Raw genomic sequence first — 23,189 nt, forward strand, 5'->3', positions numbered from 1 at the left:
TTAGCTTCTTAGGTTCTTTGCTTAAGAATTCATAGTAACACATTGCTATTAACAAGTAGTTGGTTTATGAGCAAAAGGTTTAACAATCACACTACACATTACCAGTTCATCCACCAGGCTCACAACCACCTGCCTCATCGTGGAGCCCCCGAATCCAACTGGCTGGGGTTTTATTGAGTCTTGTGAACATCACGTGACTGGTTAAGCCACTCCCAACTCAACAGCTCTACAACTATTTTAAAGTAATGTTAATACAAGTCCCCCCCCTTTTTTAAAGGCACCAAAAACCACAAATTAACAATAAAACATTAAAGGGAACCTTGTCAAATCAAATTAAATTAAAATGTTATTCTCTCAGCAGCTCTACAACAATTTTAAATCATCATCATCATAGGCAGTCCCTCAGAATCGAGGAAGACTTGCTTCCATTAATGAGTCCTTAGGTGGCTGAACAGTCCAACACGAGAACCACAGTCCCCGTCACAGGTGGGACAGATAGTCGTTGAGGGAAAGGGTGGGTGGGACAGGTTTGCCACATGCTCTTTCCGCTGCCTGCGCTTGTTTTCTGTATGCTCTCGGCAACATGCAGACTCGAGGTGCTCAGCGCCCTCCCAGGTGCACTTCCTCCACTGAAGGCAGTCTTTGGCCAGGGACTCCCAGGTGTCAGTAGAGATGTTGCACTTTTTTAGGGAGGCTTTGAGGGTGTCCTTGTAACGTTTCCTCTGCCCACTTTTGGCTCGTCTGCCGTGAAGGAGTTCCTAGTAGAGCGCTTGCTTTGGGAGTCTCGTGTCTGGCATGCCCAGCGGAGCTGATCAAGTGTGGTCAGTGCTTCAATGCTGGGGATGTTGGCCTGGTTGAGGACGTTAACGTTGGTGCGTCTGTCCTCCCAGGGGATTTGTAGGATCTTGCGGAAACATCGTTGGTGGTATTTCTCCAGCAACTTGAGGTGTCTATTATACATTGTCCATGTTTCTGAGCCATACAAGAGGGCGGATATCACTACAGCCCTGTAGACTATGAACTTGAAGGTCCCCCTTAAAAGGGGCACTAGAACTGACAAATTAACAAATTACACCAGACATTTTACACTCAAATTAAAATTTGGTTGCCGGGGGTGATGATGCACTCCAGTCCCTCTGGCGCCCACCTCTTGTGGAAGGCCGCGAGCGTACCAATGGACACCGCGTGCTCCATCTCCAGGGACACCCTGGCGCGAACGTAACCGCGGAAGAGAGGCAGGCAGTCGGGCTGAACAACCCCTTCAACCACCCGCTGCCTGGGCCGGTTGATGGCCCCCTTGGCCATGCCCAGGAGCAGTTCTACAAGGAGGCCTTCCGACCTGCCCGCTCCCCTCCGCACCCGGTGCCCCAAAGATCAGGAGCGTGGGACTGAAGTGCAACTAGAATTTGAGGAGCAGCCCCTTCAAATATTGGAATAGGGGCTGCAACCTCACACATTGCACATATACGTGGAACACGGACTCCTCCAGACCGCAGAAATTGGTGGAAAAGAAAGGTGGGAGTGGTTATACAACGGCTATACAAACCCGTGAGCAGACTCAAAGGTGCGTACGGGAGGCGCAAACAACTCGAATTTCTCGGCCATGGAGTACAAAAGCACCGGTTAGACCTCAGCTGGAGTGTTGTGTGTGACCGAACGTTGTGACATCAGAAAGTTCCCGCCCCAGGCAAGATTGTTACTAATATGCAGCTGGTTGTGTTCCCTCAGGTCTCCACGGCAGAGGATAACGGAATCCTGCTCTACAACGGAGACAACGACCACATCGCAGTTGAACTTTACCAGGGCCACGTGCGTGTCAGCTACGACCCAGGCAGTTACCCCAGCTCCGCCATCTACAGGTAATAGGAAGTGGGGCCGGGAGAGCTCGGGGTAGTCCCTTCCCGACGGGCAAGTTTCAGTCTGCCTCGCTCCCATCTTTCTTTTCCACCAATTTCTCCGCCTCCCCCCTCCTCCTCCTCCTTATTGGCTTCCCGTTCCACATCTTCATATCTCCCCTGAGCAGCAGTTGTGCATGGCCGAGCCCAGGCAATGAGTGCTGGCAGGCTGTGGAAGGCATCATGGTTCCTCACCTGGTGGTGCATTTGCCAACAGAGCCTTTTGGACGGACGCTCATACGTTTACCTATTCCTTATGTCGTGTACTATCTCCGGCAAAGATTTAAGCCAACAAGTTGCTGCGACAGTTCTAAATCCAGGCTGACACTCCCAGTGCAGTGCTGAGGGAGCGCTGCACTGTCGGAGGTGCCGTCTTTCAGATGAGATGTTAAACCCAGGCCCCGTCTGCTCTCTTAGTCCCACACCCCGCTTTCTGTCCATAACCCTGAAAGTTCTTCATCCTCAAGTATCTGTCCAACTCCCTCTTAAAACATTATTCGAATCGGCTTCAACCACATCAGAACATAAGAAATAGGAACAGGAGTAGGTCATTTGGCCCCTCGAGCCTGCTCCGCCATTCAATAAGATCATGTCTGATCTGATCTTGGCCTCAACTCCACTTCCCTGCCCACTCCCCATAACTCACTCCCTTATCGTTCAAAGATCCCACGGCTCCCTCTCTCCCTCCCTCTCTCCCTCCTTGGTAATACTCTCGCCTCTGAGTCAGAAGGTCGTGGGTTCAAGTCCCACTCCAGAGACTTGAGCACAAAATCCAGGCTTACACTCCCACTGCAGTGCTGAGGGAGTCCTGGGACAATATTTATCCCTCAATCAACACCACTAAAACAGATGATCTGGCCATTATCACATTGCTGTATGAGGGAGCTTGCTGTGCGCAAATTGGTTGCCGCATTTCCCACATTATAACAGTGACTGCACTCCAAAAGTACTTCATTGGCTGCAAAGGGCTTTGAGACATCACAAGAAAGGGTATGGGATACTTGGCTTTGTAAATAGGGGTATTTACTCCAAAATCAAGAAAGTTATGCTCAACCTTTACAACCCACTGCATATTGTGTTCAATTCTAGGTACCACACTTTAGGAAGAACGTCACTGCACTGGGAGAGGGTGCAGAAGAGGTTTACCAGGATGATAGCAGTTATGTTAACTTCAGTTAACCAATCCATTTGCCAGAGGAGACAGTTTCTCCCTATCACAACCCCTCATGATTTTGAACACCTCTATTAAATCTCCCCTTGACCTTCTCTGCTCTAAGTAGAACAATCCCAGCTTCTCCAGTCTCTCCACATAATCTGGTGTCGTCCTGGTAAACCTCCTCTGTACCCCCTTGACATCCTCCCGAGGTTGTATCTTAACAAGGACTTAGAATTATAGAAGCTTACAGCACAGAAGGAAGTCATTCTGCCCGTCGTGCCCGGCTTTTTAAAATAGCAGTCGAGCTTAGTCCCACACCTCGCTTTCTGTCCGTAACCCTGTAAGTTCCTCATTCTCAAGTACCTCTCCAACTCCCTCTTAAAATATTATTCGAATCGGCTTCAACCACATCAGAACATAAGAAACAGGAGCAGGAGTCGGCCACCTGGCCCCTCGAGCCTGCTCTGCCATTCAGTAAGATCATGGCTGATCTGATCTTGGCCCCAAATCCACTTCCCTGCCCGGTCCCCATAATCCTCCAATCCCCTATCGCTCAAAAATCTGTCTGTCTCCACCTTAAATATATTCAATGACCCAGCCTCCACAGCTCTCTGGGATAGAGAATTCCACAGATTCACGACCCTCTGAGCGAAGAAATTCCTCCTCATCTCCATTTTAAATGGGCGACCCCTTATTCTGAAACTATACCCCCTAGTTTTAGATTCCCCCACGAGGGGAAACATCCTCTCTGCATCTACCCTGTCAAGCCCCCTCAGAATCTTATACATTTCAAAAGATCACCTCTCATTCTTCTAAACTCCAATAAGTATTGGCCCAACCTGCTCAACCTTTCTTCATAAGACAATCCCTTTCATCTCAGGAATCAACCTACCTTTTCAAGTAGAGCGTTCCCGATCTTGTGCCAATCTGTGGCTTCTGGCTATTGAGCCAATTAGCGTGCATCATCATCATAGTCAGTCCCTCAGAATCGAGGAAGACTTGCTTCCATTCTTAAAATGAGTCCTTAGGTGGCTGAACAGTCCAATATGAGAACAACAGTCCCTGTCACAGGTGGGACAGATAGTCGTTGAGGGAAGGAGTGGGTGGGACAGGTTTGCCGCATGCTCTTTCCGCTGCCTGCGCTTGGTTTCTGCGTGCTCTCGGTGATGAGACTCAAGGTGCTCAGCACCCTCCCGGATGCACTTCCTCCACTTAGGGCGGTCTTTGGCCAGGGACTCCCAGGTGTCAGTGGGGATGTTGCAGTTTATCAGGGAGGCTTTGAGGGTGTCCTTGTAACGTTTCCCCTGCGCACCTTTGGCTCATTTGCCGTGAAGGAGTTCCGAGTAGAGCGCTTGCTTTGGGAGCGTGAAGAAAGGGGTTAAGGGAGGTTGGCCAGTGAACCTGTTTTTGTGCATCCCGCAGCCTGGAGACCATCAACGACGGGCAGTTCCACACGGTGGAGATCGTGACCCTGGACCAGATGGTGAACCTCTCCATCGACGGCGGGACCCCCAAGAGCATGGAGAGCTCCGTCAAGCAATCCACGCTGAACCGTGAGACGCCACTTTACATCGGAGGTAGGGCGAGAGGCCGCCAGGCTGATCTGGCTCACACCCAGTCCCCTCAACCCGCCGGGAAATCGGTCCCCCCAACCCGCCGGGAAACCGGGCTCCTCCTCCAACCCACCGGAAACCGCGCGCTCCCCACCCCCCACACCCACCTAAAATCCACCGGTGGCACCAGTTCGCAGGACAGACCTTCCTCTGTGAGTGGCTCTCTCGCCCCCGAGACAGAAGGTTGTGGGTTCGAGTCCCACTCCAGAGTCTTGAGCACATAAATCTAGGGAGCCCCGCACTGTCGGAGGGGCAGTACTGAGGGAGCCCCGCACTGTCGGAGGGGCAGTACTGAGGGAGCGTCACACTGTCGGAGGGGCAGTACTGAGAGAGCGCCGCACTGTCGGAGGGGCAGTACTGAGGGAGCGCCGCACTGTCGGAGGGGCCGTACTGAGAGAGCGCCGCACTGTCGGAGGGGCAGTACTGAGAGAGTGCCGCACTGTCGGAAGGGCAATACTGAGGGAGGGCTGCACTGTCGAACGGGCAGTACTGAGGGAGCCCCGCACTGTCGGAGGAGCAGTACTGAGGGAGCGCCGCACAGTCGGAGGGGCAGTGCTGAGAGAGTGCCACACTGTCGGAGGGGCAGTGCTGAGGGAGCGCTGCTCTGTCGGAGGGTCAGTGCTGAGGGAGTGCCGCACTGTCGGAGGGGCAATACTGAGGGAGTGCTGCAGTGTCGGAGGGGCAGTACTAAGGGAGCGCTGCACTGTCGGAGGGTCAGTACTGAGGGAGTGCTGCACTGTCGGAGGGGCAGTACTGAGGGAGCCCCGCACTGTCGGAGGGGCACTACTGAGGGAGCGCCGCACTGTCGGAGGTGCAGTACTGAGGAAGCGCCGCACTGTCAGAAGGGCAGTGCTGAGGGAGCGCCGCACTGTTGGAGGGCAGTACTGAGGGAGTGTCACACTGTCGGAGGGGCAGTACTGAGGGAGCGCTGCTCTGTTGGAGGGGCAGTACTTGGGGAGTGCCGCACTGTCAGAGGGGCAGTACTGAGGAAGCGCCGCACTGTCAGAAGGGCAGTGCTGAGGGAGCGCCGCACTGTTGGAGGGCAGTACTGAGGGAGTGTCACACTGTCGGAGGGGCAGTACTGAGGGAGCGCTGCTCTGTTGGAGGGGCAGTACTTGGGGAGTGCCGCACTGTCGGAGGGGCAGTACTTGGGGAGTGCCGCACTGTCAGAGGGGCAGTACTGAGGGAGCGCCGCACTGTCGGATGGGCAGTACTGAGAGAGCGCCGCACTTTCAGAGGGGCAGTACTGAGGGAGCGCCGCACTGTCGGATGGGCAGTACTGAGAGAGCGCCGCACTGTCGGAGGGGCAGTACTGAGAGAGCGGTGCACTGTCGGAGGGGCAGTACTGAGAGAGCGCCGCACTGTCGGAGGGGCAATACTGAGGGAGGACTGCACTGTCGAAGGGGCAATACTGAGGGAGCGCCGCACTGTCGGAGGGGCAGTGCTGAGAGAGTGCTGCAGTGTCGGAGGGGCAGTACTAAGGGAGCGCTGCACTGTCGGAGGGTCAGTACTGAGGGAGTCTTTTGGATGAGATGTTGAACCGAGGCTTTCTCGGGTGGATGTAAAATATTCCATGGCACTATTAACAAAAACAGATTATCTGGTTATCACATTGCTGATTGTGGGAGCTTGCTGTGCGCAAATTGGCTGCTACGTTTCCTATGTTACAACAGTGACCTACACTTCAAAAATATACTTCATTGGCTGTAAAGCGCTTTGGAACGTCCGGTGGTCGTGAAAGGCACTATATAAATGCACGCCTTTCTTTAGTTCATTGAATTCATTCTCGGGATGTCGGCATTATTGGCAAGGCTGGCATTTATTGCCCATCCCTAGTTGCCCTTGAGAAGGTGGTGGTGAGCTGTCTTCTTGAACCGCTGCAGTCCATGTGGTGAAGGTGCTCCCACAGTGCTGTTAGGGTGGGAGTTCTAGGATTTTGACCCAGCAACGATGAAGGAACGGCCGATATATTTCCAAGTCGGGATGGTGTGAATGACTCGGAGGGGAACTTGGAGGTTCACCCATCACCCCCTGTGCTCGCTGACCTACATTGGCTCCCGGTCCAGCAACACCTCGATTTTAAAATTCTCATCCTTGTTTTCAAATCCTTTCATGGCCCTCGCCCCTTCCTATCTCTGCAATCCCCTCCAGCCCTACAACCCTTTGAGATCTCTGCACTCCTCCAATTCTGGCCTCTTGAGCATCCCTGATTCTAATCGTTCCACCATCGGTGGCCGTGCCTTCAGCTGCCTGGGCCCTAAGCTCTGGAACTCCCTCCCTAAACGTCTCACCTTCTTTAAGATGCTACTTAAAACCTGTCTTAGTATCTCCTTCTTTGACTCGGGGTCAACTTTTGTCTGATTATCTACCTGTGGTGCACCTTGGAGCATTTTAGTACATTAAGAGGTGCTATATAAATGCAGATGGTGCACACTGCAGCCACGGTGCGCCGGTGGTGAAGGGAGGGAATGTTGAAGGTGGTGGATGGGGTGCCGATCGAGCGGGCTGCTTTAGTTAGCAATATTTCGGTGCTCACTAATGGTTGTGTTCCCGTGCCCTCCGACCCCGTGTCCAGGAATGCCGGTCGACGTGAACTCCGCGGCGTTCCGGCTCTGGCAGATCCAGAACGGGTCCAGCTTCCACGGCTGCATCCAGAACCTGTACATCAACAACGAGCTGCAGGATTTCACCAAGACCCAGATGAAGGCTGGCGTGGTGCCGGGCTGCGAGCCATGCCGCAAGATCGTCTGTCTCCACGGCATCTGCCAACCCCGCGCCGACTCCGACCCCGTGTGTCACTGCGAGCCGGGCTGGGTGGGACCTCGCTGTGACCAGCCCATCACCGACCCCTGTTTGGGGCACAAGTAAGTCTGCTGTCCCCCCATGTCCTAACTCGCACCCAGTCCCGCTCACCCATCACCCCCTGTGCCCACTGCCCCGTGTCCTAACTCGCACCCAGTCCTGTTCACCCATCATCCTCTGTGCCCACTGCCCCTTGTCCTAACTCGCACCCAGTCCCGCTCACCCATCACCCCCTGTGCTCACTGCCCCGTATCCTAACTCGCACCCAGTCCCGCTCACCCATCACCCTCTGTGCTCACTGTCCGTGTCCTAACTCGCACCCAGTCCCGCTCACCCATCACCCCCTGTGCCCACTGCCCCATGTCCTAACTCGCACCCTGTCCTGTTCACCCATCATCCTCTGTGCTCACTGTCCGTGTCCTAACTTGCACCCAGTCCCACTCACCCATCACCCCCTGTGCCCACTGCCCCGTGTCATAACTCACACCGAGTCCCGCTCACCCATCACCCCCTGTGTCCACTGCCCCGTGTCCTAACTCGCACCCAGTCCTGTTCATCCATCATCCTCTGTGCTCACTGTCCGTGTCCTAACTTGCACCCAGTCCCGCTCACCCATCACCCTCTGTGCTCGCTGACCTGTGTCCTAACTCACACCGAATCCCGTTCACCCATCACCTCCTGTGCCCACTGCCCTGTGACCTAACTCACACCGAGTCCCGCTCACCCATCACACCCTGTGCTCATTGCCCCGTGTCCTAACTCGCACCGAATCCCGCTCACCCATCACCCCCTGTGTCTACTGCCCCGTGTCCTAACTTGCACCCAATCCTGTTCACCCATCATCCTCTGTGCTCGCTGTCCGTGTCCTAACTTGCACCCAGTCCCGCTCACCCATCGCCCCGTGCTCACTGACCCGTGTCCTAACTCGCACCGAGTCCCGCTCACCCATCACCCCCTGTGCTCTCTGCCCCGTGTCCTAACTCGCACCGAGTCCCGCTCACCCATCACCCCTTGTGCCCACTGCCCTGTGTCCTAACTCGCGCCCAGTCCCGTTCACCCATCAACCCGTGCCCTCTGCCCCGTGTCCTAACCCGCACCCAATCCCGTTCACCCATCACCCCCTGTGCAACACTGTCCCCGTGTCATAACTCACACCGAGTCCCGCTCACCCATCACCCCCTGTGTCCACTGCCCCGTGTCCTAACTCGCACCCAGTCCTGTTCATCCATCATCCTCTGTGCTCACTGTCCGTGTCCTAACTTGCACCCAGTCCCGCTCACCCATCACCCTCTGTGCTCGCTGACCTGTGACCTAACTCACACCGAGTCCCGCTCACCCATCACACCCTGTGCTCATTGCCCCGTGTCCCAACTCGCACCGAATCCCACTCACCCATCACCCCCTGTGCTCACTGCCCCGTGTCCTAACTCGCACTGAGTCCCGCTCACCCATCACCCCTGTGTCCACTGCCCCGTGTCCTAACTCGCACCCAGTCCTGTTCACCCATCATCCTCTGTGCTCACTGTCCATGTCCTAACTCGCGCCCAGTCCCGTTCACTCATCAACCCGTGCCCTCTGCCCCGTGTCCTAACCCGCACCCAATCCCGTTCACCCATCACCCTCTGTGCAACACTGTCCCCGTGTCATAACTCACACCGAGTCCCGCTCACCCATCACCCCCTGTGTCCATTGCCCCGTGTCCTAACTCGCACCCAGTCCCGCTCACCCATCACCCCCTGTGCTCGCTGCCCCGTGTCCTAACTCGCACCGAGTCCCACTCACCCATCACCCCCCCGTGCTCACTGACACGTGTCCTAACTCGCACCAAGTCCCACTCACCCATCACCCCCTGTGCTCGCTGACCTACATTGGCTCCTGGTCCAGCAACACCTCGATTTTAAAAGTCTCATCCTTGTTTTCAAATCCCTCCATGGCCCTCGCCCCTCCCTATCTCTGTAATTTCCTCCAGCCCCACAACCTCCCGAGATGTCTGCCTCCCATCCAACAACAACAACTTGTATTTATATAGCGCCTTTAACGTAGTAAAATGTCTCAAGGCACTTCACAGGAGCGTTATAAGACAAAACAAATAAATTTCACACCGAGCCACATAAGAAGAAATTACGGCAGATGGGCAAAAGCTTGATCAAAGAGGCAGGTTTTAAGGAACAGCTTAGAGGAAAGCGAGGCGGAGAGGTTTAGGAAGGGAATTCCAGAGCTTGGGGCCCAGGTAACAGAAGGCACGGCCACCAATGGTTGAGCAATTACATAAGAACATAAGAAATAGGAACAGGAGTAGGCCATAAAGCCCCTCAAGCCTGCTCCGCCATTCAATAAGATCATGGCTGATCAGATCATGGACTCAGCTCCACTTCCCTGCCCGCTCCCCATAACCCCTTATCCCCTTATCGTTTAAGAAACTGTCTATTTCTGTCTTAAATTTATTCAATGTCCCTGCTTCCACAGCTCTCTGAGGCAGGGAATTCCACAGATTTACAACCCTCTGAGAGAAGAAATTTCTCCTCATCTCTGTTTTAAATGGGCGGCCCCTTATTCTAAGATCATGCCCTCTCATACTAGTCTCCCCCATCAGTGGAAACATCCTCTCTGCATCCACCTTGTTAAGCCCCCTCATAATCTTATATGTTTCGATAAGATCACCTCTCATTCTTCTGAATTCCAATGAGTCGAGGCCCAACCTACTTAACCTTTCCTCATAAGTCAACCCCCTCATCCCCGGAATCAACCTAGTGAACCTTCTCTGAACTGCCTCCAAAGCAAGTATATCCTTTCGTAAATATGGAAACCAAAACTGCACGCACTAATACACTGTATAGCTGTAGCAAGACTTCCCTGCTTTTATACTCCATCCCCTTTGCAATAAAGGCCAAGATTCCATTGGCCTCCCTGATCACTTGCTGTATCTGCATACTATCCTTTTGTGTTTCATGCACAAGTACCCCCAGGCCCCACTGTACTGCAGCAATTTGCAATCTTTCTCCATTTAAATAATAACTTGCTCTTTGATTTTTTTTCTGCCAAAGTGCATGACCTCACACTTTCCAACATTATACTCCATCTGCAAAATTTTTACCCACTCACTTTTCCTGTCTACGTCCTTTTGCAGATTTTTTGTGACCTCCTCATATATTGCTTTTCCTCCCATCTTTGTATCGTCAGCAAACTTGGCTACGTTACACTCAGTCCCTTCTTCCAAATCGTTAATATAGATTGTAAATAGTTGGGGTCCTAGCACTGATCCCTGCGGCACCCCACTAGTTACTGGTTGCCAACCAGAGAATGAACCATTTATCCCGACTCACTGTTTTCTGTTAGTTAGCCAATCCTCTATCCATGCTAATATATTACCCCCAACCCTGTGAACTTTTATTTTGGGAACCTTGTCAAATGCCTTCTGGAAGTCCAAATACACCACATCCACTGGTTCCCCTTTATCCACCCTGATAACAATCAGGGATGCTCAAGAGGGCAGAATTTGAGGAGCGCAGACATCTCGGGAGGGTTGTGAGGCTGAAGGAGTTTACAGAGATAGGGAGGGGCGAGAGCCATGGAGGGATTTTAAAACAAGGATGAGAATTTTAAAATTGAGGCATTGCTTAACCTGGAGCCAATGTAGGTCAGCGAGCACAGGGGTGATGGGTGAGCGGGACTTAGTGTGAGTTAGGACCCTCTGAGATTTCTGCTCTCCTCCAATTCTGGCCTCTTGCGCATCCCTGTTTTTAATCGCTCCACCATTGGCGGCTCAAAGGTCTGGAACTCCCTCCCTAAACCTCTCCGCCTCTCATGTCCTTTAAGACCCTCCTTAAAACCTACCTCTTTGACCAAGCTTTTAGTCACCTGCCCTAATATCTCCTTGTATGGCACAGTGTCAAATTTTGCTTGATAACCGCTCCTGCTAAGCACCTTGGGACATTTTACTACGCTGGAGATGCTATATAAATACAAGTTGTTGCTGTCGTAAGTCGTGAGTTACAACCAACGCTCCCTCTAAGCTGGACGGCTGCACAGCTCTCTGCCAATCATACAGAGCCCGGGGACCGGCCTTTTCCGATGTTAAATTTTGCGCATGTGCGAAACTGTGACTGGATGCACATGCACAGCCCCTTAAAGCGGACGTGACACCCCCCCCCCCCAAAATGAGGGGGAATATTAGCTATGACCAATGAATGCAGGTGTCGACCGTGGCTCAGCATGGTCGCGCTCTCGCCCATGAGTCAGAGGGTCATGGGTTCGAGTCCCACTCCCGAGACTTGGAATGATTGATTCTCACAGCAGAGCAGGGCGCCATTCGAACCATTTGTCTGTGCTGGCTTTTTGAAAGAGCGCTCCAATTAGTATCTCTTTCCCCACACTTCTGCAGATTTTTTCCCTTTTCACGTATCTATCCAAATCCCCTTTTAAAGTTATTATTGAATCTGCTTCCACTGCCATTTTGCAATGCATTCCAGAAATGCATTGAGCACAAAAATCTAGACCGACACTCCCAGTGTGGTGCTGAGGGAGCACTGCACTATCAGAGGTGCCGTCTTTCGGATGAGATGTTAAAACGAGGCCCCGTCTGCTCTCTCAGAAGGATGTAGAAGATCTCGTGGCACTATTCGAGGAAGAGCAGGGGAGTTCTCCCCGGTGTCCTGGGGCCAATATTTATCCCTCAACCAACATCACTAAAAAAAAAGGCGATCTGGGCATTATCACATTGCTGTTTGTGGGAGCTTGCTGTACGTAACTTGGCTGCCGCATTTCCCGCATTACAGCAGTGACGACACTTAAATAAGTGCTTCATTGGCTGCAAAACCAAATATGAGAAATGGTAATTACAGGGGTCTGATGGTGACTGTGAGTGGTTGAAATTCTGGACTTAGCCACCAGGTGTCACTGTTCGTCTCTGTGAAGCTTGCTGTGTGGAACAGGTGTGGTGCAGGTTGATTCACAATTAGCCCTTGCAGCTCCTGTTCATCCCCTCCTCCTCTGCCCCTCCACTCTTGCCACCCCCATTCCTCAGCTGGTAATGGCACTACCCTTTTTCTTTTATTCGTTCCAGGTCGCTGGCAAGGCCAGCATTTATTGACCATCTCTAATTGCCCCCGAGAAGGTGGTGGTGAGCCGCCTTCTTGAACTGCTGCAGTCCGTGTGGTGAAGGTGTTCCCACAGTGCTGTTAGGGAGGGAGTTCCAGGATTCTGACCCAGCGACGATGAAGGAAAGGCCAATATATTTCCAAGTCAGGATGGTGTGTGACTCGGAGGGGAACGTGGAGGGGGTGGTGTTCCCATGCGCCTGCTCCCCTTGTCCTTCTAGGTGGTAGAGGTCGCGGGTTTGGGAGGTACTGCTGAAGGTATTGCCTTGGCGAGTTACTGCAGTGCATCTTGTAGATGGTACACGCTGCGGCCACGGTGTGTCGGTGGTGGAGGGAGTGAATGTTGAAGGTGGTGGATGGGGCTGCTTTGACCTGGATGGTGTCGAGCTTCTCGATTGTTGTTGGAGCTGCAACTCATCCATCACCTCCTGACTTCTGCTTTGCAGATGGTGGAAAGGCTTTGGAGAGTCAGGAGGTAAGACACTCGCCGCAGAATACCCAGCCTCTGATCCACCCTGTGTGATACTGAGGCAGGAAGATCAGCGGGAACCCACTCGGGTTGCCAGTCCGTGCAGCATTAGTTGGATTAAGTGGTGCTGCTACAACTAATCACAGTGACACCAGGTCATCGAGAGGGGAAATCTACCCAGGGGCCCGGCTCCTGATTACCAGCAGATGCATCTGTGCATTTACCTTGGAGTGGGAACAGAATCGGGCTCAGCTGTGATTCACCCCATGGTTGATCAACTAGCTGATCTGTCCCCATTTGCACACAAAGAAATGCCCCTGAGGGTCTGTGGAGCCCACACCCCCCCCCCCCCCCCACATAGGAGTCTGGCGAGGAAGGGATGAAATTAACACATATATCGTTCTGAAATTGTGGTATATCGATGCAGAGATTGGAGCTGATTCACCTCCCAGGTCAGGTACAGCACGGGTTAGATACAGAGTAAAGCTCCCTTTACACTGTCCCATCAAACACTCCCAGGGCAGGTACAGCACGAGGTTAGATACAGAGTAAAGCTCCCTCTACACTGTCCCATCAAACACTCCCAGGAGAGGTACAGTGCGGGTTAGATACAGAGTAAAGCTCTCTCTACACTGTCCCATCACACACTCCTAGGGCAGGTACAGCACGGGTTAGATACAGAGTAAAGCTCCCTCTACACTGTCCCATCAAACACTCCCGGGCAGGTACAGCGCGGGTTAGATACAGAGTAAAGCTCCCTCTACACTGTCCCATCAAACACTCCCGGGCAGGTACAGCACGGGTTAGATACAGAGTAAAGCTCCCTCTACACTGTCCCATCAAACATTCCCGGGCAGGTACAGCACGGGTTAGATACAGAGTAAAGCTCCCTCTACACTGTCCCATCAAACACTCCCAGTGCAGGTACAGCACGGGTTAGATACAGAGTAAAGCTCCCTCTACACTGTCCCATCAAACATTCCCGGGCAGATACAGCACGGGTTAGATACAGAGTAAAGCTCCCTCTACACTGTCCCATCAAACACTCCCAGGGCAGGTACAGCACGGGTTAGATACAGAGTAAAGCTCCCTCTATACTGTCCCCATCAAACACTCCCAGGGCAAGTACAGTACGGGTTAGATACAAAGTAAAGCTCTCCTTAGGATGCAGTTCAGAGAAGGTTCACTAGGTTGATTCTGGGGATGAGGGAATTGACTTATGAGGAAAGGTTGAGTAGGTTGAGCCTCTACTCATGCAGAGAGGATGTTTCCGCTGATCGGGGAGATTAGAACTAGGGGGCATGATCTTAGAATAAGTAGCCGCCCATTTAAAACTGAGATGAGGAGAAATTTCTTCTCTCAGAGGATTGTAAATCTGTGGAATTCGCTGCTTCAGAGAGCTGTGGAAGCCGGGACATTGAATAAATTTAAGACAGAAATAGATAGTTTCTTAAACGATAAGGGGATATGGGGAGCGGGCGGGGAAGTGGAGCTGAGTCCATGATCTGATCAGCCATGATCTTATTGAATGGCGGGAGCAGGCTCGAGGGGCCGTATGGCCTACTCCTGCTCCTATTTCTTATGTTCACTGTCCCATCACACACTCCCAGGGCAGGTACAGCACAGGTTAGATACAGAGTAAGGTCCCTCTACATTGTCCCGCTGATAACCGGGTGTGTGCCGTTCTGCGCCCGCAGGTGTGTGCAGGGGAGCTGTGTGGCACTGGACGTGGTGACCTACCGCTGCGAGTGCGACGAGGGGCACCGAGGGGCACTGTGCAACCAGCAGGAGGAGCTGTTCAACCCCTGCAAAAGGCTGCAATGTCAGCACGGCCGCTGTCAGATCTCCGAGCTCGGGGATGCCCGGTGCGAGTGCGAGAACGGTTACACCGGCGATCTCTGCGACCAAGGTAAGGGCTCGGTGCGGGGCTCGTGACGGGATGGAGGGAGGGCGGGGGAAGGTCACGGGCTTAAAGTGGACGGGTTTCCTGCTTCGGTACCGCTAGTTATATCGGCGGATTCCGGGCAGGATCGTCCCAACCTGCGGGGAATTTTCAGTTGTACTCATGAAACTGCACCAGGTCCCCACTCTCAAATACGTCAAGGAATACTTTTATATTGGAAATTTAAAAGTCAATAGACGCTTACGTTCTATTATGTATGGGGTCTTTCGGAAGAGACATTAAACCGAGGCCCCGTCTGCTCTCTCAGGTGGACGTAAAAGATCCCACGGCACTATTTTGAAGAAGTGCAGGGGAGTTATCCCCGGTGTGCTGGGGCCAATATTTATCCCTCAATCAACATAACAAAAACAGATTATCTGATCATTATCACATTGCTGTTCGTGGGAGCTTGCTGTGCGCAAATTGGCTGCCGCGTTTCCCATATTACAACAGTGACTGCACTTCAAAAGTACTTCATTGGTTGTAAAGCACTTTGGGACGTCCGGTGGTCGTGAAAGGCACTATATAAATGCAAGTCTTTCTTTCTTACGCTGACCAATAGCACTGAGTCGGGAAAGATTTTAAGTTTGTCATTGTGCAAATTTATTTTAATGGTAACTTTAAGCCAAACCTAACCGTGCAAATTCAAGCGCATTTTGGGTGCAAATTTCCAGTTTGCGCGCAAAGCAGAAAGTTTAAGATGTCAGCCGTGGCTCAGTGGGCAGCACTCTCGCCTCTGAGTTAGAAGGTTGTGGGTTCAAATCCCACTCCAGGAACTTGAGCACAAAATCCAGGCTGACACTCTCAGTGCAGTGCTGAGGGAGTGCTGCATTGTTGGAGGTGCCGTCTTTCAGATGAGATGTTAAACTGAGGTCCTATCTATCCTCTCAGGTAGATGTAAAATAAGAACAGGGGAGTTATCCCCAGTGTCCTGGGCCAATATTTATTCCTCAACCAGCACTTTAAACGCATGCTCTGAATGGTTATTTCATTGTGAGATCTTGCTGGGTGCAAATTGGCTGCTGTGTTTCCTCCATTGCAACATTTCAAAACTACTTCATGGGCTGTAAAGTGCTTTGGGATGTGTTGAGGTCGTGAAAGGCGCTATAGAAATGCAAGTTCCTTCTTTAGAAACATCCTGAGGGGGCTGGTGTCTGTGCAGTTTGGGATTTTATTCATTTTAATGCTTTTTTTAATAAAAAGGGGACTTTACCCCGACTGTTTGGGTTAATAGTGAGGCCAGGTCACAGCTGTGGTTGTACAAGCCACTCCAGGTGCATTGCGGAACAGCCTCGAAGCAAAGGCTGGGAGTGACAGCCTGTCACAGTAATAACACAAGAATATCAGAACTAGGCAGAAGTTGGCCATTTGGCCCCTCGAGCTTGCTCCACCATTCAATGAGATCATGGCTGATCTTCGATCTCAACTCCACTTTCCTGGACTATCCCCAAATCCCTTTGATTCCCTTAGTGTCCAAAGATCTATCGATCTCAGCCTTGAAAATACTCAATGACTGAGCCTCCACAGCCCTCTGGGGCAAAGAATTCCAAAGATTCACCACCCTCTGAGTGAAGAAGTTTCGCCTCCTAAATGGCCAACCCCTTATTCTGAGACTGTGACCCCTGGTTCTAGACTCCCCAGCCAGGGGAAAACATCCTCCCTGCATCTACTCTGTCAAGCCCTGTAAGAATTTTGTATGTTTCAATCACCCCTCTCATTCTTCTAAACTCTGGTGATCACTCTAATGATCAGAGCCAGGCCATTCAGGGGTGATGTCAGGAAGCACTTCTTCACACAGAGGGTGGTGAGAATCTGGAACTCTCCCCTAAAAAGGCTGTGGATTCTGGGGGTCAGTTGGAGCTTTCAAGGCTGAGATTGATGGAGTTGTGTTGAGGAAGGGCATCAAGGGATCTGGAGCCAAGGCAGGTAGATGGAGTTGAGGTTCAGAGCAGGCATGATCTGATTCAATGGCAGAACAGGCTCGAGGGGCTGAGTGACCTCCTCATGTTCCTATGTCAGAGGAGCAAAACTTCTCGGATAGGGATAGGGAGTTGAGGACTGGGGGAAATATATCAATACAAATATAATTTGACGGACTGGGTGGCATTGGGAGTAAATTATTGACCATTCATGTGGGTGGTCTGGCTTTAAATAGAGCATAGACTGGTGAGAAACAAATTTGTGCTGGGTGCTGGCTGAAATGACCCTTCAGAAAATGGGCTCAGTGAGACCCAATCATTCACCTGATACAGAGTAAAGCTCCCTCTACACTGTCCCATCAAACACTCCCAGGGCAGGTACAGCACGGGTTAGATACAGAGTAAAGCTCCCTCTACACTGTCCCATCAAACACTCCCGGGACAGGTTTTTTTCATTTTCTTTTTCCCCTCCACACCATCCTGACTTGGAAATATATTGGCCGTTCCTTCATCATCGCCAGGTCAAAATCCTGGAACTCCCTCCCTCACAGCATAGAACCTTCACCACACAGACAGCAGCGGTTCAAGACGATGACTTACCACCACCTTCTCAAGGGGCGATTAGGGATGGGCAATAAATGCCGACCTCGCCAGCTACGCCCACATCCTGAGAATGAATTGTTGACACTTTATAAAAATATTGGAGGTGAGAGAAAGAATCACTAATGGGATACAACAAAGGGTCTGCTGGCTTTCCAATTGGCCATACGTCGCAAAGATGGAGGCGTCAGATGACCAATGGAGGGAGAGTGGGGGAGAGTCGGGGGTTGGAGGTGTGAGGCCTCTGCGGCAATTCGACCGACCCTGAGCTGGAAAGAAGCAGCGGATATGGAAGACGACAACCATCGGACAGTATTCATGTAGAGGGTACGTGGCCCAGAAGAGCACAGGGCCCAGGGGCAGCACGGGCGAGCCCACACTGCGATATGTGCGTGCATTAGGTCCATGCAGCAGAGCAGGTTTCCAGTCGACCTGGTTAACCCTTGACACTGGATAAAGGCCGAGCTCTGTCAAGCCCATGTGGTGGCTGATGTGCAACGGTCACCACACGTTAAAAAAATTTATGCACAGGCATCTTCCACCCCTTTCAACTGGAGTTCAGGACTGGAACATCGGGTCCTTCATTGAAACATCTGTGAACTCACATGGAAGCAAGTCATCCTCGTTCGAGGGACCGCCTATGATGATGATATAGGAGGCCCAGGCACAGGGTGCAGGAGACATAGATCGAGGCACAGCTCTCGAGGAGAGCAAGACCCAATGGCTCGGGTGGCTGGTGTGGGACTGAATCAGCATGGAGGCAGAAAGGGGAATGGGGCGGCAGGGGTTAAGATAGGGGCAAAAGCAAAACATGCCAGGCTTCACACTCCATGATTCGGTGACCCCTGCCCTCCCCCCAATTGACGCATGGTCAGGTCGAGTTGTGATGTCTTCCATTGTCGAATAGGCCACGGACATTCTGTAGACTCATGTCAACGGTGGCTTCTCGGTCAAATTGCGGCCGAGATTTGGGAGAGGAGAATCTTCGAGGGAAACTCATTTTCACCAAGAAGCAGCCAATGTGATTTTTAGACCACAGCCTGGAGTGACCTCCGAGCACACTGTTACACTCATAATAAATGGTGAGACTGAGTACTGTGTGTAATGAGCAAGTGTGACCTTAGCCCCTTTATTAAGGTTCTAGAGTGCAGGTACCTCATGGGTGGCTGCTTATATACTGTGCTCCCAAAGAATGCTGGGATCCCTTGGGACTCCCAACAGGTGGACCCTCTGGTGGTCAGGTGTAATGCAAGTTACAAAGGGTTAAATACATAACATCACTCCCCCGTGAAGTCAACAGTACACTTATTTACAAGGTGAGACGATTTGGGGCTTTGCGCTCCCTTATCGATTGTCTCAGGACAAATGCTGGTGTGGGTGAGTTGGTCAGTTCTTCACTGGGCTGTTGGGCACCGGCCTTGCTGGGCTGCTGGAGATGATGAGTTCGGTTTTGTGGTCAACTATGATGTCAGTTGCCACTTGTGTGTGTGTTGGAAGGTCAAAGTTGGTGGTGTCCTCTTCGGGTTGTTCGTAGCTGTTGGTGAACCGCAATTTGATTTGGTCCAAACGTTTTCTGTGCATTTGTCCATTGGTCAGTTTGACCTGAAACACCCTACTCCCCTCTTTGGCTGTGACCGTGCCAGTGAGCCATTTGGAACCACGTCCATAATTGAGCACAAACACAGGATCATTGATCTCAATATCACGTGACAAATTTGCGTGGTCATGGCACACACTTTGTTGATGCCGCTTGCCCTCCACGTGATCATGGAGATCAGGGTGGACAAGAGAAAGCCTTGTTTTAAGCACCATTTTCATGAGCAGCTCAGCTGGGGGAATCCCAGTGAGTGAGTGGGGTCTGGTGCGATAACTGAGCATCACTCGGGACAACCAGGTCTGCAGGGAGCCTTCCGACATACGTTTCAAGCTTTGCTTGATGGTCTGAACTGCCTGTTCTGCCTGGCCGTTGGAAGCGGGCTTGAACGGAGCAGATTTGACATGTTTGATCCCGTTGCGGGTCATGAATTCCTTGAATTCAGCACTGGTGATGCACGGCCCATTGTCGCTGACTAGAACATCAGGCAAGCCGTGCGTGGCATACATGGCTCATAGGCTTTCAATGGTGGCCGTGGATGTGCTTACAGACATTATTGTACATTCAATCCATTTTGAGTAAGCGTCCATGACAACCAACACATGTTGCCTAGGAATGGGCCTGCATAGTCCACATGGATCCTCGACCACGGTTTGGATGGCAACAACCAGAAACTTAGCGGTGCCTCTCTGGGTGCGTTGCCCAACTGAGAGCAAGTGTTGCACTGGCGCACGCATGACTAAATCTGAGTCGATGCCAGACCACCACATGTGAGATCTGGCTATTGGCTTTCATCATTACGATGCCTGGATGGGTATTGCGCAGTTTGCAAATAAACGTGTCTCTGCCTTTCTTGGGCAAGACCACGCGATTGCCCCACAAAGGACAGTCCACCTCGTGGACGCAACTCGTCTTTGCGTCTGTGCAATGGCTTAATCGCTTCCTGCATCTCCACTGGGACACTGGACCAGCTCCCATGGAGGACACAGTTTTTTACCGAGGACAGTAAAGGTTCCTGGCTGGTCCAGGTCCTGATCTGGTGGGCCGTAACGCGGGACTTCGCGTTCTCAAATGCCTCCATGATCATGAGCAAGTCCACTGGCTGTGCCATTTTCACCCAGGTGGTGGGCAATGGTAGCTGACTGAGAGCATCTGCGCAGTTCTCTGTGCCCGGTCTGTGGCGGATTACATAGTTGTATGCCAACAACATGAGCACCCATCTTTGAATGCGGGCAGAGGCATTGGTGTTAATCCCTTTGCTCTCAGAGAACAGCGATATGAGTGGCTTGTGGTCAGTTTCAAGCTTGAACTTGAGGCCAAACAAGTACTGGTGCATTTTTTTTATCCCGTAAACGCACGCCAGAACCTCTTTTTTAACCATGCTGTAGACCCTTTCGGCCTTGGACAAACTCCTGGATGCTAACGCAACCGGTTGCAAAATCCCCGAATCATCAGCCTGTTGTAACACACACCCGACCCCGTGTAACGACGCATCGCAATCTAGCACTAATCGTTTACATGGATTATACAGGACAAGCAGTTTGTTAGAACACAATAAATTTCTGGCTCTCTTAAAGGCAGCCTCTTGTGAATTCCCATACCCAGTCGTCTCCCTTGCGCAGTAACGCATGTAGGGGTTCTAGCAGGGTGCTTAACCCAGGTAGGAAATTACCGAAATAGTTAATGAGTCCCAGGAATGACTGCAGCTCCGTCACGTTCTGTGGTCGCGGCGTGTTCTTGATGGCCTCTATTTTAGTGTCGGTGGGTCTGATGCCGTCTGCCGCGATTCTTCTTCCCAAGAACTCGACGTCCTGTGCCAGGAAAACACACTTCGAGCATTTCAACCTGAGCCTCACGCGATCCAACCGACTAAGAACCTCCTCCAGATTCTTCAAGTGCTCCATGGTGTCCCGATCTGTAACCAGTATGTCGTCCTGGAAAACCACTGTGCAAGGAACCGACTTTAGCAGGCTCTCCATGTTCCGCTGGAAGATCGCCGCGACCGACCGAATCCCGAATTGGCACTGGTTGTAGATAAACAGACTTTTGTGCGTGTTGATGCAGGTGAGGCCTTTCGAAGACTCCTCCTTCAGCTCCTGCGTCATGTAGGCCGAGGTCAAGTCCAGCTTGGTGAACGTCTTCCCTCCAACCAGGGTTGCAAATAGGTCGTCTGCCTTGGGTAGCGGGTTCTGGTCCTGCAACGAAAAACGGTTAATCGTTACTTTATAGTCCCCACAAATTCTAACCGTACCGTCCTCCTTGAGTACCGGAACAATCGGACTGGCCCAGTCATTGAATTCCACTGGCGCGATGATGCCTTCACGTTGCAGCCTGTCCAGCTCAATTTCCACTTTTTCACGCATCATGTACGGTACCGCCTGAGCCTTGTGGTGGATGGGTCGCGTACCGAGAATCAAATGGATCTGCACTTTCGCCCCCGAGAAGCTTTCAATGCCTGGCTCGAATAGCGATGGGAACTTGCTTAGAACCTGGGTACATGAGGCGTCGACGGACGAAAGCACTCGGATGTCGTCCCAGTTCCAATGGATTTTTCCCAGCCAGTTTCTGCCAAACAACGTGGGGCCATCCCCTGGCACAATCCACAGCGGGAGTTCGTGTACTGCTCCGTCATAGGAGACTTTAACTTCTGCACTGCCAATTACAGGGATTAGTTCCTTGGTGTAAGTCCTTAGTTTAGTGTGAATGGGGCTGAGCTTGGGCCTGTGTGCCTTCTTCCCCCACAGCCTGTTGAAGGCCTTTTTACTCATTATGGACTGACTTGCCCCCGTGTCCAGTTCCATAGATACTGGAATGCCATTCAGTTCAACTTTCAACATTATTGGTGGGCATTTCGTCGTGAACGTGTGCACCCCATACACTTCTGCCTCCTCCGTACGAGTTTCCACCTCAGTCTGATCCACTGTGGATCGATCTTCCTCTGCAACGTGGTGGTTTGCAGGGTTTGCAGCTCGCCTGCACATTCGTTGGAGGTGTCCCATTGTTCTGCAGCCATTGCACGCATAGTGCTTAAAGCGGCATTGATGGGGCCGATGATCACCTCCGCAGTGCCAACAGGGTGTTAACTGCCTCGCATTAACAGATGATGGCGGACTCCGGGTCAATTGAGGTCGGGCCACAGCAGCCAGCGTGTACATTCTGCCTTGTACATTTCTGCTCAAAACCGACGTTACTTTATGCACAGTACTGGCCAAAACTTCTTTGTTCTGCGAAATCTGTTAGGTGTTGTCGCTGGTGGACATAAATGCCTGGGCTATCGTTATGGCTTTACTCAGATTCGGAGTTTCTACAGTCAACAATTTGCGAAGGATCGTCTCATGGCCAATGCCCAGTACAAAAAAGCCTCTGAGCATTTGTTCTAGGAATCCCTCAAACTCACAATGTCCTGCGAGGCGCCTTAGTTCGGCGACGTAGCTCGCCACTTCCTGGCCCTCCGATCGTTGACACGTGTAGAACCAATATCTCGCCATCAAAACGTTTTCCTTAGGATTTAGGTGCTCCCGGACCAGCGTACACAATTCTTCGTAGGATTTCTCTGTTGGTTTTGCCGGGGCCAGGAGATTCTTCATGAGGCCATAGGTTGTTGCCCCACAGACAGTTAGGAGGATCGCCCTTCGTTTGGTGGCGTTCTCGTCCCCTTCCAGCTCGTTGGCCACAAAGTATTGGTCGAGTCCTCCAAGAAGGCCTCCCAATCGTCCCCTTCTGAGAACTTCTCCAGGATGCCGACTGTTCTTTGCATTTTCGCGCGGTTGTTCATTACCTCGTCGCCAATTGTTACACTCATAATAAATGGTGAGACTGAGTACTGTGTGTAATGAGCAAGTGTGACCTTAGCTCCTTTATTAAGGTTCCAGAGTGCAGGTATCTCGTGGGTGGCCTGCTTATATACTGTGCTCCCAAGGGATGCTGGGATCCCTTGGGACTCCAACAGGTGGGCCCTCTGGTGGTCAGGTGTAATGCAAGTTACAAAGGGTTAAATGCATAACACACACGACCAGAAGCTAAACCCGAAAAGCGCCTAAAGTATTCTCCTGACCTCACCACAACACACCAGGGCACAAATCAACAACAACAACTTGTATTTA

General features: G+C 51.9%; 2 protein-coding genes across 2 annotated transcripts in view; one reads left to right on the forward strand and one right to left on the reverse strand.

Moving 5' to 3' along the window:
- The window catches only part of LOC139260184 (slit homolog 1 protein-like), a 369,573-nt gene that overhangs the window by 343,620 nt on the left and 2,764 nt on the right, over positions 1–23,189 (forward strand). Inside the window, exons 33-36 of the mRNA XM_070876446.1 lie at positions 1,729–1,859; positions 4,474–4,628; positions 7,240–7,528; positions 14,729–14,940. Of these exons, the coding sequence (XP_070732547.1) occupies positions 1,729–1,859; positions 4,474–4,628; positions 7,240–7,528; positions 14,729–14,940 (787 nt within the window). The remainder of the gene's footprint in view (positions 1–1,728; positions 1,860–4,473; positions 4,629–7,239; positions 7,529–14,728; positions 14,941–23,189) is intronic.
- The window catches only part of LOC139260176 (uncharacterized), a 412,192-nt gene that overhangs the window by 269,251 nt on the left and 119,752 nt on the right, over positions 1–23,189 (reverse strand). The window lies entirely within an intron of this gene.

Source organism: Pristiophorus japonicus, chromosome 3 (assembly GCF_044704955.1).
Source record: "Pristiophorus japonicus isolate sPriJap1 chromosome 3, sPriJap1.hap1, whole genome shotgun sequence".
Lineage (NCBI taxonomy): Eukaryota > Metazoa > Chordata > Chondrichthyes > Pristiophoridae > Pristiophorus > Pristiophorus japonicus.